The sequence below is a fragment of the Hemiscyllium ocellatum genome, chromosome 2 (assembly GCF_020745735.1).
Source record: "Hemiscyllium ocellatum isolate sHemOce1 chromosome 2, sHemOce1.pat.X.cur, whole genome shotgun sequence".
Lineage (NCBI taxonomy): Eukaryota > Metazoa > Chordata > Chondrichthyes > Orectolobiformes > Hemiscylliidae > Hemiscyllium > Hemiscyllium ocellatum.
Genome location: NC_083402.1, coordinates 83,225,979 through 83,243,653, shown reverse-complemented (window position 1 = coordinate 83,243,653; position 17,675 = coordinate 83,225,979). Strand labels below are relative to the sequence as shown.

The 17,675-nt window shown below is 37.5% G+C and overlaps 1 protein-coding gene across 4 annotated transcripts in view; it reads left to right on the top strand.

The window, feature by feature from the left end:
• The window catches only part of LOC132823904 (guanine nucleotide-binding protein G(q) subunit alpha), a 211,835-nt gene extending 198,168 nt beyond the window's left edge, over positions 1 to 13,667 (top strand). For 2 of the 4 annotated variants that reach the window (XM_060838036.1, XM_060838015.1), the window contains 2 exons: positions 1,014 to 1,167; positions 10,049 to 12,262. In XM_060838036.1, the coding sequence (XP_060694019.1) occupies positions 1,014 to 1,167; positions 10,049 to 10,239 (345 nt within the window). In that variant the 3' untranslated portion in view covers positions 10,240 to 12,262. The other 2 variants (XR_009645612.1, XM_060838024.1) reach the window with 2 other exon arrangements.
• Positions 13,668 to 17,675: the final 4,008 nt, after the last annotated feature.

Sequence of the window (17,675 nt, the reverse complement as noted above, 5' to 3'; positions counted from 1 at the left end):
TCATTGTCTCTACTGAGTACTAAATATGAAAGGAAATCCATTTTTCACAAATAAATGACAAAAAAGATTTTCAGAACTTGATGTGAAATTTTAAGATCAGTAACTACAACAAAACAGAGTAATACTGGGATGTTTTGAATTCTGTTGTGTGTTTGGCTTGCACATTAGTTTCAATGTTCTGTTCGTATAAGCAAAGCTAATATCCCTGACTCGACGTTGTGGAATCAGATTTTACTCTGACATTAGAAACAGTGCAGCTGAGCCCCAAATAGGCAATGACTTCTGAGCAAGATTAATGTTCAGATCAAGCCAGTTTTAATGATGGCGTTCATTCACATACCGCAGAACTAGCAAAGAAGTTATCTGGTTGAAGACAACTTTTCGGGATGAACGTGAACATTTTGGGGTACACTAATGAATGGAATGGGAAAGAGGGGAAATGACAGGATGGAGGTGTGGATCCCGGAACAAAGGGAGCCTAACACTTCTGTGAGGGCTCCAGAAGAACATTCCTGTTACTTTTGGCCTAAAAATAAACACTTTCTTTTCCAATTAAAATGCTTAACATAGTTAACATGTCTCTCCAAGAAGATGTCAAATATCATTAACGATTGTCATGAAAACCCATATGGTACACCACAACATACAAGGGCGTCTAGTGTTTAGTAATATATGCAGGCCTTTCCAGCAATATGCACATCCCAAACTGGAATAAGGGTGTTAAAAAAAACAATAACTGGGCATATTATCGGTGATACTGTTCTTATATTCTGATGTTTCAGCAGTTAGTTGACCTTTCTTTTATCCTAATGTTATCCTTTCACTGAGTGGAACTTTGGTTATTTAACACCCCATTTTGAGCAACATTGTCAATTGACTTCACAGATTTGTGTGACATATTATTTCTATGTTTGAGCTTGAAACTGTGTACATGAATAAACTGCAGGTCCTTTTATCTTAGTTCTTCTAATTTCTGATCGTTAATTTTGTTTGCTTCAATATAATCATTCCAGAATCGAATGGAAGAGAGCAAAGCACTATTTAGAACGATTATCACATATCCCTGGTTTCAGAACTCCTCAGTCATCCTCTTCTTAAACAAAAAAGATCTGTTGGAAGAAAAGATCATGTATTCTCACTTAGTTGATTATTTCCCAGAGTATGATGGTGAGTAAATTGAATTTAAAATTATTGCCGAAGGATTTTATTTTATAAAATGCAATTAGATTAGTTTTTGCTATGATCGTGAATATGAAACTTTGAAAAATGTTTCTTGGTTAATATCCTTTTAATTGTTAAAATAGCTGATCAAGTATTTGAATGCATTGAATTGCAATCTGTTAACTTTTAAAATCATTTGGTTGTGGGGAATGGATTGTTTCTTTGTTTTCCTATTGATTTCAAAACACTGATTCCAATTATATCAATAAGTGAATTGATACAACATTGAAGTGTGTTGGAAGGTAAAGCATAGAAATAAGTATTTCAGCCCCAACTGTTCACATTAATATTTCTCCAAGTGAGCTGTCATATTAATGACATTATTTCACTATTTTGGTAGGTCAACGCCACCTTTTTAATTATACCACCTATTTGATCTAAGCAAAAATGAAGGTAAGGGAAAACAGTTAGCAGCAGCCATGAGTTGGAATGTGAAAATATTTTGTGATTGACCACATAGGACCACCACACATATATAATATATATACAGTCACAGGCACCTACAGACTTTTAACCAACTTTTGAGATTATTGTCTTTTAGGGATATGATTAGCATTAAACTTTCTGCAATTAATCTGTAGCAAATGTGAGAAGAGAAAGAGGTAGTGAGGCTGTTCAACCAAGCTTGCCAACTCTAAACCAGGAAAAATGAGAGACTTATATTTCTACAGAATTTATAATAATTGTTGGACATCTCAAAGCACTTCACATCAAGCGTGTACCTTTAAAATGTGGTTGCTGTATTGTAGGAAAAGTGATATCCAATTGATGCACAGGCAACTCTTAAAAACAGCAGTGTGATGATAATCACATGTTCTGATTTTGTGATGATGATGGAGGTATAAATATTCCCTAGGACACTGGGATAACAATTGTTGTATGGACTTCTTACATCTGTTCACGCAAATGAATGGGGCCTTGACTTAAATGGCTTTTCCAAAAGGTGGCGTTCTAACAGTGCAACTCTTCCTCAGTATTGCACTGGTCTGCCAGCCTTGATTTTTGTGATCATACCGTAAAGTGGAACTTGTACCAAGAATCTGGTGATTTAGAAGTGCTACCAACTGAGCCATGGTTGGCACCCAGGAAGCATCAGTTAGATTTCATTGATTTGAAAATGATATATAGAAAATGAGAGAGAAATAATAAAAAGGGATTAACAGAGAGATAGAGACAAAAATTAAAAAAAGAAATTAATCTTGAGAGCACAAAGATTTGCAAGAATTAGACCTACCTTATTAATTTTTAATTCTAAAAATTGAGGGTTAGTAGTCATGGCCAATCATACTAAAAATTTATTTATACTTGCATTCATTAGCAAAACCTTTTCTCTTCCATGCAAAGCAGATTAACAGATTGTGTATGCAACAACCTCAAACTTTATATTGATTTCAGTTCTGTTGATTATGGATTAGTAGGAATACATTGGGTAGTAACTCCATGATTCCTGCATCAAACTGTGTATTTGTGTGCCCCAGAAGTTGCTGTCCAATTTACTCCACAAATGATGAGTAACCTTACAATTATTCTCAATTCAGTAATCAATCAGATTCCGAGAAAGGCTAATGGAATATTATTTTTATTTTTATAGTAAGAATACTAATAGATTCATTTGAGTGGAGGGGAGGTGAAATTGCTGCAGCTATTTCAAGACCTATTTCGCAATATCTGGAGGGCTCTATAAATTTTGGGGTATACAATTTCGAAAAAATAGATCAAGGAAGGATATATTCTCCTGACTCTGAAGGTTAGATTAAGAGGAGAAATTGCATAAATCTGGTTTATATTTACTAGAAAAGAGGTTAAATGTTATTTGAAGATTTTAGTATTTTGAAAGTAATTAATAGAATCAAATGACGCATTTTTCAAAAGTAAGGCATTTAAGAACCGAGGGCAGGTTCACATGGCAGTTAGGATGGCAAATGCAAATACAATGTTGGCTTTCATTTCAAGAAGGCTAGAATACAAGAGCAGTTATGTAGTGCTGAGGCTGTATAAGGCTCTGGGCAGTCGACATTTGAAACATTGAGAGCAGTTCTGGACCTTGTATTTAAGAAAGGATGTGGGGGTGGGGGGGCGAGGGGTCAGAGAACATCACAAAACTGATTCTGGGGTTAAGAGGCTTGTCATGTGAGGAACGGATGAGGACTTTGGGTCTGTAATTGGAGTTTAGAAGGAAGGTGATGGGGGATGTTTGATTGAAACTTTCAGAATACCGAGTGGCTTGGATAGAGTGGACATGGTGAAGATGTTTCTACCAGTAGGAGAGACTAAGACCTGAAGCCACAGCCTCAGTGAAGGGATGCCCCTTTCGAACTGAAACGATGGTGGTGAATCTGGAAATCATTGCCACAGAAGGCTATGGAGGCCAAGTCATTGAATGTATTTAAGACAGAGTTAGATAGATTCTTGATGAGACAGGGTATCAAGGGTTACAGGGAGAAGGCAGGAGAATGGGGTTGAGAAACATTTCAGCCATGATTAAATGGCGCAGCAGACTCAGTGGGTCAAATGGCCTAACTTTTGTTCCTTTTTTTTAATGCTCTTATGGACAAAATCAGTGCTGTGCTATTTTAGAGAGATTTTAGGATAACATTTTAATACAAACATTTGTTGAAATATGGATACTTCTCTAACTAAAAGCCCTGGATGCTTGCTGAATTAATTGTTTTAAATCCGAGATTGATATGCTGGATAAGAGGATAAAATTACATGAAGGGCCTTTTGGCACAATGGTAGTGTGCCTAGTTCAAGTTCCGTCTGCACATATTGTGTCTGATCAGACAGATTTAAAAATACTTGAATCAACGTGGAATTGAGGCAGGTGAATGGAGTTAACAATGAAGTAGGCTTGAAATGAAAACAAAGTTCTGGAGAAAGTTAGCATTTCAAGTCAGGTGTAATATCTCCAGAATTCTAAATATCTGTATCTCTCTCCACAGATACTGCCAGACCTGTTGAGTCTCTTCAGCACTTTATTTTTAATTTTGATTTCCCGCAGCCATAGTGTTTTGCTTTTATTTGATGAAGTACCCTGAAGGGATTAAATGGCCTACTCCAGTTTTATGTTCATGTTCGTCAATGTTGACACTTACTAAATCCATTGTTGCATTCTCCGGCCCCACAAGATATTTGATTAAAATAGGAACCAGGGACATCACTTGTTCACCATTACCATCAACTTTAGGGTAGTAAATTGGAAAACCTTTGATTATAATTCCTGAATAATGTGTATATAATACTTTATCATTCTCAATAACTTGCATTTATATCACACATTTAATGTAGGAAAACTTCCAAAACACTTCACAAGAATGTAACCAGACTATTAACATCTTGGCAGGTACCAGTAATGTTTGCAAATAAATTAAAACTCCTAGCTGTTAACAGAATTAAACTACAAGATTTCACATCTTAAATTTCAGTTTTATTTTCTCTGATTTAAACTAAATAAGTATTACAAACTAAATAAATGTTGGCTGAATCTTATCATTTATCAGCCAAATGTCAATTTTGAGGGATTTTAATAGAGCATAGGTGACTTTCTCCAAACAGTTCTCTGCTGGTCAGCTCATTATTAATTATCAGCTTGCCCCCTACAAAAGATCACTTTTACTGCCTCGAGTAGCAGTACTCTTGTGGTCATCAGAGCTGGAAATGATCACTGGTGCGGGATCTTGCTGGCATTCGTGTGCAGACACTATATTTAAAACCCCAGTTGTGCACCATCTCAAATGCTGCAAAGCAGGAACTGCCCTTAATGTGTTGGCTGTACAATTGGAAAGGATGTGGCTGAGAGAAAGGAAACTGCAGGCTGGGGACCAACCCCAGGATCAACAAAGGAGACAATGGCATCAGATGCTACCAGTTTTGCCCAGAGCAGCCATTCAGATCAATTAGACACAAGAGCAACAGTCGGGTTTGTTGGAGACAATCAGTAAACTGGATAAACTGGAGGAATTCACCAACATTATCAGCACCGTGCTGGCTGTGATGTGTGCATCTGGCTATCTCTATGGACAGGTTGGCAGTTGTCATTGAGTGTCACATCCAGCAGTAACGACAAATGCATAAAAATCTGGATTCCATTGCTTTTGTCACTGGTGGACAGCAACATTGAAAAGGTGACAGAAGGAAAGAGGAACCTTACGTCACAAGGAAACTGGGTGATGCCAACAGTCTCCCCTCAGGACACTCCAGAGGTACCCAGCACCTTCTCATCCACCCTGCCTGCATGCCCTATTTGGAAGTTGCAGTTGAGGAAGATGAGTCTGCATCAGGACAGAGCACTCACAGCATTTCTGAGCGCACTCGTCAAAAAGGCTGCCAGGGTCATCCACCCAAATCCTTCAGACCAATATATCCACTAAAGAGCAAGCTCCATCTTTCCGACCTGTGGACCCTGAGATTGTCTCTAGGTATAATGGGAAGGCACATAGGTGGCATGCGTGACACTTCATTGTAAATAAGATGTCACATGTGTAAATATTTTTACTTTAATCATCAGCTGTCTGATTGACCATCATTTTATGTGTAGGATCAAGAATCAAGCAAAAGAAATGACCCTTTCTTAGTACCATACAACATTAGAACCCTGGCTGAAGGTGTTCTACTCTTTCCTCAATGCCCATTGGGGTTCTTGATTATGAGAACATCAGATGTTATGAAGCCTTCAAGTTAACATTAACTTAAATTAAACAACAAGAAGGGTGAAGAAAGAACAAACAAAAAGCTTCATTTGCCTTTGAAACCAAACAGATCTTACTTTTGAGGCAGCAATGTATCTACAGTAAATGAATTGTCTTCAACCAACTCCAATTGCAATTGGATGCCATGTACGTGCTGTCTGGCTTGTCATACCCGACACTGCACACTACCTTTTAATCATGGTGAAGGTGATATTCCTCCCACTCAATGTCCTCACCTTCTCTCTCAGAAAAGTCCTTCTCCTGTTCTAGTTCATCTGCGTGCATCATGTCCCCCTTTATCCTGCTGTAATTGTACAAAACAAAGGGTGCTAGGATTATGCAGCATACTGTTTGGTCCCTCACGTCAAATCGATTCAAGCGTTGGAACCTTATCCTTGGCCTTTGTCAGTTCCAAGATAGTCCTCGGGGGAGAATGGGCTGCATTCAGTCAGGGCTTGGCCTCAGTCAGGGTTTTGTAAAAGAGTCATCAGCCATACTTGGAGATGGTAACTCTTGTCTCTCAGCAACTATTCCTTGGAAAGCATTTGATCTTTGGAATAAAGCAGGAACCTGAGTTCTCAAAGATGTAGGCTTCATGACGGCATCCACACTCCTTAAGATGTGATAACACTGATCATAGATGATGGGAGTGGAACTTTGACGCACAGTGTCTGTAGTACTCTGTGCATGGCGAAGCTGATCTATGTCGGCACAGCATCTTGACCAGGCTGTAACAATGACCTCATCACAGAGAATGTGGCACTTTATAAATTCTTACTTTGGGAATAAAACCAGACTGACTCAAGTTTGAGATACAAATAAACTTGAATTATGGCCTCACACCTAAAATGCTTGAGATGTTTCCTTTATTCTGATGAAACCTGGAGTTATCTTGGGACAGTGACTTGGAAAATTTCTGGGATTTACATATTAATGAATCAAAACGTGCATCTCCATTCTAATTGATTAAAGACTTAATAGCTATCTAGGTTTGTTCAGTACATTTGCATAAGTTGTATGACCCTTTGAACTCTTTCTTATAAATTCTATGTCTGATATATTTTCTCACTAGCGCCTGAGGAAGGAGCAAGGGTTCAGAGAGTTTGTAGTTTTAAATAAACCTATTGAACTATAATGCGGTGTCGAATGATTTTTGACTTTTTTCCCATATAGGCAGAATGCCATAACCATACCCTTGGCAAGGCAATTTAGCAAAACCATTAAGGTTCTAGCAAGTTTTGGAAAGATTTGTAGCTCGGGTTGATATTCTGGATGTAAGCTTGCTCACTGAGTTGGAAGGTTCATTTTCAGACATTTTGTCACTGTAGTGGGTAACATCATCAGTGAACCTCCGGTGAAGTGCTGGTGTTGTATCCCACCTTTTTTAGGTGTTTAGATGTCCTTGGATTGGTGATGTCATTTCCTCTTCTGTTTCTTCGATGGTGCTAAATGGTGTCCAAATCAATGTGTTTGTTGATAGAGTTCCGGTTGGAATGCCATGTTTCTAGGAATTCTAATGCATATCTCTGTTTGGCTTGTCCTAGGCTGGATGTGTTGTCTCGGTCAAAGTGGTGTCCTTCCTCATCTGTATGTAAGGATACTAATGAGAGTGGGGCATGTCTTTTTGCGGCTAGTTGATGTTTTGCAAAACATCCATTTACAAAACAAAAAATGCAAGAACTGTAACAAACACTACATTGGACAAACAGGCAGAAAACTAGCCACCAGGATACATGAATATCAACGAGCCACAAAAAGACATGACCTACATACAGTTGAGGAAGGACACTCAGTTTGACTGGGACACTGCATCCAGCCTAGAACAAGTTAAACAGAGACACACACGAGAATTCCTAGAAGCATGGCATTCCAACCAGAACTCTATCAACAAGCACATCAAGATTAGATTAGATTAGATTTCCTAAAGTGTGGAAACAGGCCCTTCGGCCCAACAATCCCACCCAGACCCATTTCTCTCTGACTAATGCACCTAACACTATGGGCAATTTAGCATGGCCAATTCACCTGACCTGCACATCTTTGGACTGTGGGAGGAAACCGGAGTACCCGCAGGAAACCCACGCAGACACTGGGAGAATGTGCAATCTCCACACAGACATTCACCCGAGGCTGGAAGCGAACCTGGGACCTGGTGCTATGAAGCAGCAGTGCTAACCACCGTGCCACCAATTTGGACACCATTTACCACCACCTGAGAAAAAGAACAGGAAATGACATCACCAACCCAAGGAAACCTAAACACACAAATAGAAAGTGGGACATAACACCAGTGCTTACCGAAGGCTCACTGATGATATTACCTAGTATGGTGATGGAATATCTTGAGAACAAACCTTCCTGCTCAGTGAGCAAACTTATATCCATTAAGGTTCTCACCTGCCCTTCTTCAGTCCAGCAGAACCAAATACTGAAAGAAGTAGTCTGCTTCACTTTATTTCCAAGAGAACATCTTATCTAAGTCTCTAGCAGCAGAGAACTGGAACTGTTAGCTTAGCAGGAGTGAAACCTCATAACTGAAAGAAAAAGTCAAAATCTTCCTGGGTCTGCGGAAGCTCTGACCCTGCCTACTTGTGCTGCTTTTGTCTAATTTAAAACAAAAATACCCAGAGATAACTTCAAGTTGTTAACTAACTGTCTGTCTAAAGCGGACATTCTAGCACCACCTAGCAATATCTCTGGAAGAGAAACAACTCAGAACATGTCTGTCTTAAAAGCCAGAGTACTGTCACAGTCCCTAGTAGAACAGCAGGGTGCTTCAGTGATTAGCACTGCTGCCTGACAGATTGAGGGACCCAAGTTCAATTCCAGCCTTGGACGATCATGTAGGGTTTGCATATTTTCTTTGTGTTTGTGTGGGTTTCCTCAGAGTTCTCAGGTTTCCACTCCCCAATCCAAAGATGTGCAGGTTAGGCGAATTGACCATGATAGTTTGTCCATTGTTTTCGAGATGTGTAGGTTAGGCGCGTTAGTCAGGAGTAAATGTAGAGTAATAAGGTAGGGAGAATGGGTTTGGGTGAGTTACTCTTTGGAGGGTTGCTATGTACTTATAGGGCCAACTGGCCAAGTTTTTATTTTAGGAATTTTATGAATGAATGGATTCTTGGAAACAGCTAGTTTCCTCACTGCCTCCTTTCTTAGAAAGTCCAAATCAGAAATACCACCTTTTGTTTCTCCCGATAACCTCTTTGCAGATCCTGACTCAGTCTTCAACGACATGCTTCTCTGAGAAAATCACACAGCTAAAATCCAAAATCAAAAATAAACCTTCTCTGCAGGCTATCCTTACAGCATTGTGTCACACCAGGGATATTCCTCATGGAGATTTAAACTAATCTCCAATTCCCAAACATTCTTTTGTTCAGGGAGGCAGCACACAAGATCAAGTTTGCGCTAGTGTTTTCCACCAGTTACTCTGTTTGATTTGCATGTCTTACTCACTTTCTGTAACCTTTAGTATATTTCATCTTTGGAAGAAACATTTTAATTCTCCTTGAACTAGAAAAATGATTGTACGAGAAAAGTTGCCCTGACACGATGGGCTGGGCACCATGAATCTCAGTCGACAGAACACTTCAGCTGAAAATAGGAAAATTCAGTCCATAGTTTTGTTGGAGTTGTTTGAGATGGGAGCTAATATTGGCCAGGATACTTGAAGACCACTCAGTTCTTGCACATAGACTTTACAGATCCAGTGCCTCTAACGAGACCAAAGGAGCTGGTAAACAGGATTGTGATTTCTGTTTTCATTCAAAGGATAGTGATAGCATCTCTTGGTATGGAGCACATTCATGATATTGCAATGAGTTGTCACTCCTCCAGGTTACGTATTCTCATTAGCAGCCTTTGTCATTGAAAACATGAATTGCATTATAAATTGAACCATTTTATGGGTAACTTTGTGGATTATTTGATCATTTATTTATGTTTAGAAATATTTAAAAGGTACATTAAATGTTCTACTTGTCTGCTTAGAAACATGGACAATATGCTTAACTTTGAATTATCTACAGTTCTAGTGTATTACAGCCATTGTAACATTACTGTCTGGAGACAGTAAGACTGCTTGAGGGACATGTAATTAAGTAACCGTACATTCTTTCAAATTATCTTACTAACAGGACCGCAACGAGATGCACAAGCAGCGAGGGAGTTTATTTTGAAGATGTTTGTGGACCTGAATCCTGATAGTGACAAAATTATCTACTCTCACTTCACGTGTGCTACAGATACAGAGAATATACGGTTTGTCTTTGCTGCTGTCAAGGACACTATCCTACAATTAAACCTAAAGGAATATAACCTGGTCTAGTTTACTAACTGACTTGGTGGGGAAAAAAATAAGAGCAACTGTATTATCTGTGAAAATAATTTGCATAATGCTAATTTATTGCCATTCTGGACTCTGTGTGCTTCCACAGAGATTTAGTAAATATTATGATTTTATTTAACAAAAATGGGGCAAAAGATGCTGACACACCTTTGCAGCACTCGTCCACTTTTTAGGCAAAATTTTGTGATTTCATGTAAAATTTTCACTGTAAATTCTGATTTCAGTTCTCTGAAGGTAGGGTTTTTTGCTTCTGCAAGCATACCCCTTCCTTTTCCCCAAAGGAATACTTGAGGTACAATGTCCCTTTTCCTGTCATCTGTTCCTCTTGATGCTCAATGGTACACAGTAAAAATTGTCATGTTTTTGGCAAATACCAAGCTACCAATGGTATAATTATTTTTTTCTGATAGATGAAAAGTATTGGTACTGTGATTTCTAAATTAATGATATGTATAATTTACTCCTCAAATTTCAAACTAAGCAATTTGTCTTTATCTTAAGCTATAAAGATGGGAGCTCATAAAGCAATAGCTGATTGCTCATCTGTAAATGTTGCCACACTTGGATTCCCAAAAACATGGATAGATGTAGGTAAGAGTACAATATTGAGAATGTTGTGTACTTGTAAATCAGTATATGGGGTTCAATTTCTATTTATTATGTGCCATTCTATTGCTACTTACTAGACTTGTTTTACTGAAAGATGCCAAACAAAATATTATCTACACTACATTTGATGATTTTTGCAATCTTTGCTTGGGTCGTTCTCCTTAGAACTGTAGCTGGAGACATCATTGATGTACTTACTTTGCACCAGTGTAGTTCTTAAATGTTTCTTTTAAGTGAAAAATGTTTTAATATTGCCACTCATGGCGTTCTTAATATTTTTGAAGTTTTAGTGATAAAAATTGCTTTACTCAAAATGCCTAAAATCATGTGGCTCATATCACAGTAGTGACCGCACTTGAGCAGAAGATGAATGGTAAGCAAATAACATTGTAGTATTGACTCCTGGGTTCTTCTAAAAGCAGTTTCTTTGGACACATACCAAAACAGTGAGGGAAAAAATATGGTGCTCTTCCACATTGTTATATTTGCCATTAACTATGTATTATTCTTTGACATTGGCAGATCAGTGTCCATGACTAATTTTGTATCTTAACTTTTTTACACATATGTTAAAAGGTACTGTGATGATGTTTTGATTAAACTCTGACAGATCCTTAATTTTAAATCAGAATGATTTTCATTTGCCATAATGCCCTAGTAAATGAATGTGTGCCATTATTTTCATTCTTTTCAAATCTGAGTCTGAAGCTTTGGTGACTGTTTAAAGAACAGATATTTGAATGGACATGACTGTGTTCCTTTAACTTCCTAGTTTTCTGGATTTTTTGTTCTTTGAGATGTTAACATAGATTATTGATGGTTCAGGTAGCTAATTTAAAATTATCTGTACTGTCCATTGTCAAAGATGATGTGTCTTTGTGCATGGTTTCCTGCTTCAAAAGAGAAGCTTTTGTTTCTATGGAGCACCAAAGTTAATGGTCAGTGATTATCTCCCTCAATTCCTGCACCTCCATCAAACATGCATTTGTGCTTTCATAGATAAAGCTCTTATAATTTGTAAAACTTGGCTATAGGCATAGTGTAATTATAATCTTGTAATAATTGTGTGTGAATACGTATATATATTATATATATGTGCACACATGCGCTCACATCCATATTGGCTTTGTGATAATTTTGGCAGATTGAATGTGCTATATTGATAATATATATCTATGTAATTGTATTGTAAGTCTTATAGCTAATTCGCATTTTGAATAATGTTATTTACTTTTTTTTACGAGAAGCGAATGTAAATTTTTGCCATTTTTTTCTCAGTTAGGGTTTAAAGTATTTTCATTTTGAAAGTCAAGATAATTATCATAGTGTAGTAGTCTGATTAATATACATGCGTTTCTGATCAAAGAATTCCTTTTGATAAAATCTAAATCCATCCTTTCTCTCCTAGAAAGTTCTTGTACAAAGTTTAATCAATGACTCCGCCCATGAAGCAGTCAAAAAAAATTGACTTCTGTATCTTGTCACATCGTCATGTATAAAAGAAAACAACTTGCCATAAATCCTTAAATTAAGAAAGTGTTCTGGATCAAAGGTTGTATTTTGGGGAATGTCATATGCCAAATTCTTGTATCTATAGTGTTTCTGATGGAATTGGTCGTAGTTCACATTATACAGAATGTCTGTACTACCAGTAGATAGTTAAATTTGTGTTTTATGCCTTATGGCAGTGGAGTCAAGAACTTTGTGCCTCAGAATTGAAGCCTAAGACAAGAGATGGCTCCCCCCCCAAAACATATGTGTGCTGTGTTGGGTGTCAGAATTGAAAGTTAGATATCAGCTTTTACATTATTGGTAATGCACTGGAGGGACCAATGCAATGTCATTAATCCCTGTGAACGAAGAAAGACATTATATTGTCAATATGAAGTAAGCCAAGTCCACCAGCTACTTGCCATTTACCAATTCATGTCACTAAGTGCAAACAAATAAATGAAGTTAGGCATGCTGTATGTAAAGATGTAAGGATGACCAGTAGCTTGGTCAACTCTTGTAACATCTACATTTTTTGTAATCTAATAGAATGTACATAAAGTATGTTAATTTGGCCTACAAAAGCCCTGCCTTCATTTATTTTTTAAACTGCTCAGTCAATTAGTCTTTCAAGGATTTTAGTCCATCGGCACTTCCAGCGGAGAAATTGAAAGCTGTTAAAAAATTAAATATTTTAATTGAAAATCATGTATGGCATTATGGCTGCCAGATCAATTCTGCTCCAAATATTATAGAATTAAAGAGATCTAAATCATAGTAGAGTGAAATAGTGTGCGCCATGGGCAATTTCTTGTAGTGCCAGATTCTTTTAAATGTTCTGGTAGGACTTGTATATTTAATTCCTGTTAGATAATTTTAACATGCAATATTTTAAAAAATCATATTTGCTGTTTTTAAATTGCCACTTAAATGCATGTATTGTCATTGTTTGGGGAAGGGAAATAGTTTTTGGAAAAAACTAATGTTGTATATTAATGCCCCAAATGATCTTGCTGGTTACAAATATAGTATTTTTTGGCCATAATTTTGTACTGGTTTCATTTGATGTCTCCTGGTTGTATTTTTCTTCTTAACTGCTTTTCATGATACTGTACTTGGAATAAAATTTTATTCCACTGATTTTTGTCTTCACACAAAAAAACCTAATATTATCCAGTTTTTTTTTCAGCACGTGAGACTAATAATTGTCCTTTAGACACTCATGGGAGAAATTTGATCAATGTAGTAGCACAGAAAAGACTTGTCCCTTGTCATGGATTGTATGTTCAATAAAATGAATATTTGAATTTTTAGTGCTCCACATGTTCATTCTAATGTAAGTACTTAATGAACTATTGCCACAGTAATCGGCCCTTTCACTACCAAGTTTTCAATGAAACATATACATAATGTAAAAACAGATGTAGAAGCGAATTGCTCTTTCTGGTTTCCTTTCACAAAGCCATTTCATAGTTCAGAGCTTAAACATTGCAAAATAAAAACAGCCACGCTGCCAAGACTCTTTGTCTTGTACTAAGTAGAACAAATTACAAATTTCAATTGATCAAATAATTTATATCACTAATTGCCCACTGGTTGGCATATCAACTTTAATTGGTAAAAGGCATTGCCATGTAGAAATTCATAAAGAAACAGAAGCTCTCCACTTTAGCAGGTCATTTACAAAATATTTTTTAAGGCTTAAATAGATTCCTTTATCTGCTGACAATAGACCCTTGCATCTCAATGTATGTAACTTCTGTAAGTATTACAAGTTTGACTGATTTGTTTTAAATTGTTTGTTACTGTAGTTATTACTACACTAAGGATTGGTTAGCAAGTGCTGCATCTTACCCATTCGCCTGCTCCACTACCCCCTCACCTAATTTGCCTGCCACCTTATCCCCTCATCCATTCACCTGCCATTGTTAGCTGCTCACCCATTCATCTGCTACCCAACCCTCTCACCAACAGACCTGTACCTTCCTTCTCACACACTGATCACCTTACCCATTTTATGTACACATTTGCTGTTCTTCTGTAGCCTCTCAGAGGCTTATGGCAATTATTGTTTACTTACTAGACTTGGATAATTAGTGTCATAAAATGGGGTATGACAGATAAGTAATCATATAACTTTTTATCTGATCTGTGTCGGATATAACAATTGGAAAATTCTGTAATTCCCTTCATTGTGGATTTACAGTTATTATTATTCTTTCAGTTGCCTCATCCCTAAGAATAGAATTTCCACCCCCAAAAGATTTCCACCTCAATCCTCTTCTTCAAGAGGCTCCTTAAAATCTACCACTTTGGTCAAGCTTGTGATCATTTGACCTAATGGCTTCTTGTATAGCTGACTGTTATACATTGCTTTATGATGTTCCTGTTAAAGGACATCTTTCATTACATTGAAGATAGTTGTAGGGAAAAAGTTAGAATGCATTTCAAAAGCTTTAATAGCAGAGGACTTGAGAAACAGTAATGGGACGGGACAGTGTCAGTGTGAATTTATGAAAGTAAGTCATGCTTGACAAACCTATTGGAATTTATTTAAGGATATAACGACTGGAGTTGTTGAGGGCGAATCATTGGATGTGGTTTCCTTGCACATCCAGAAGGCTCTTGGTGAGATCTCAGATAAGAGCTTAACATGTAAAATTAAAGTGGATAGCTTTGGGATAGTGTACTGACTTGGATAGAGAACTGATTGGCAGACAGGAAGCAAAAAACAGGAGTAAACAGATCATTTTCTGAGTTGCAGCCAGTCACCCATAGAATACCTCAAGAATCAGTGTGTGGATCCCAGCTGTTCACAATATATGTTAATGAATTAGATGAGGGAACTAAATGTAGATGCCCAAATTTTCAGATGACACAAAGCTGGGTGGGAGGGTGAAGAGGATGCAAAGATGCTTCAGTGTGATTTGGACAAGTTGAGTGAGTGGGCAAATGCATGGCAGATGAAATATAATGTGGATAAATGTGAGTTAGTTTATTATCTGAAAGGCAATAAATTTGGAAAGGAGGAGATGCAACATAGGCCTGAGTGTCATTGTACACCAGTAACTGCAAGTTAGCTCACATGTGCAGTGGGCATTGAAGAAAACAAATAGTCTGTTGGCCTTCATAGTGAGAGGATTCAAGAATAGAAGCAGGAATAGCATGTACAATTGTACAGTGTCTTGGTGAGACCACACCTGAGGTACTGACTTCGTCTCCTTATCTGAGGAAGAATGCTCAAACTATTGAGAGTGTGCAATGACGATTGACCAGACTGATTCCTGGAATAGCAGGACTGATTTATAAACAGAGATTGGATTGGTTAGCACTATATTCACTTGAGTTCAGGGGAATGGGGAGAAATCTTTTAGAAACCTATAAAATTCTAATTGGGCTGGACAGGCAAATGCAGGAAGAATGTTCCCAATGATGGGGAGTCCAGAATCAGGCGGCATAGTTGAAGGATATGGGGTAAGCCATTTAGGACTGACATGAGTAGAAATTTCTTCACCTGGAGAATGGTGAGCTTGTGGAATTCTCTGCCACAGAAAATGGTTGATGCTAAAACAATAAATGTTGTCAAGAAGGAGGTGGATGTAGTTCTTCAAGCTAAAGGATGTGGAGAGAAAGCGGGAGTACAGAATTAGATGACCAACTATGATCACATTAAATGACAAGGGCCGAATAGCCTACTCCTCCTAGTTACTGTTTCTACGTATATAACTATTACTTGCTGTTCTCAGGAGACTAGGAGACAACTTAATATTAAGGAATTTAGAGGAACATGATTGTAGGTACACTTGATTAACATGAAAGTCATGAAGGCTTTCGTATGAAGATTTAGTCTATGAAATTTCATTTGTTATCAAAGGCACACTCCTGTTGGATACTCGGTGTAATACACTCGCAAATGCTAATGTAACCATATTGGAAGGAATAATTGCACCTAAGCTTGAAAAATATGTCCCAATAACCTTGTCCAAATGTTTTCAAAGATAATGCATTAGTGCAGATGGATACAATTATACATAATTATTACCAAACTTTAGTACATTAGCCATGATAGATACCTCAGGTTTTCAAGAAGAAAATGCACTAAAATGTTTACAGAATTTGAAATTACTACTCTCAATATAGTCAGCTGTTTTTTTTTGAAGATGTTCAGTAGGTCAGGTATGGAGAGGTCACAAATGTTGGAAATGATAGTTATGAACTGCCCAGTGGGATGTCACTGGGCTAAAATTTCAAATTTTAAAGATATTTACAAACAGAATGTTTCGGGCAGAGGTATACTGCTGGCCTATCTACCCACCCTTTTTGAATCATTGAATAGTTTCCTTATTGAGAAGCTGGGACAATGGACCTTTTATTTCCTCCAAAAAGAAATTCAGTCAATTCTTTCAAATTTGCCATGGCTTTCAATTATTAAAATGTGTTTAAATTGCATATATTTCTAACTCCCTTAATATTAAACTGACTCTAGTCTTCAAACCTAATAGAAATTTCCAAAGTCAAACAATTTTTATCTGTACAATATATTTTGAAGTAATGAAACCTGCTAAGAAAAGCTTCTTCATCCAGAGAGTGGTGGCTGTATGGAATGCTCTGCTCCAGAGGACAGTGGAGGCCCAGTCTCTGGATTCATTTAAGAAAGTGTTGGATAGAACTCTCAAGGATAGTGGAATCAAGGGTTATGGAGAGAAGGCAGGAACAGGATACTGATTAAGGATGATCAGCCATGATCATATTGAATGGTGGTGCAGGCTTGAAGGGCAGAATGGCCTACTCCTGCACCTATTGTCTATTGTTTCCATAGGAGTTTTGTGCAGCAATGAATAACACTGAGCCATGTTAAGGAGATATTAGATCAGATAATCAAAGCTTGCCCAAAGTGATATGTTTAAAGGATTGCCTTAGAAAAGAAGATTAAGGTAGAGAGGTGAATATGTTCTAGCGAGCCAGATTCAGGGCCTGGGGCTTGCACCTGACTTGGAACAATGGGAAGCAGTTTTTCTATCTATGTTTAGATGGATAAAAATGGAACCAGGTAAAATCAGCTCACCAAGTTGGACAATAGTGACAAGATATTGGAGAAGGATGGTATTTATCAACTGTATCAAATATTGCACATAGGCCAAGAGGACAAGGAACTTTGTCTTAGTCATATGAGGTGCTACTTGTGACATTGATAAAAGCTATTTCAGTACTCTAGCATGGGTGAAAACCTCATTCAAACATAGTGTTATTGGAAAGTTGAGGATATAACAATAATGTGTTCAATAATTTTGGATATGAAAAAACGATTGGAGATG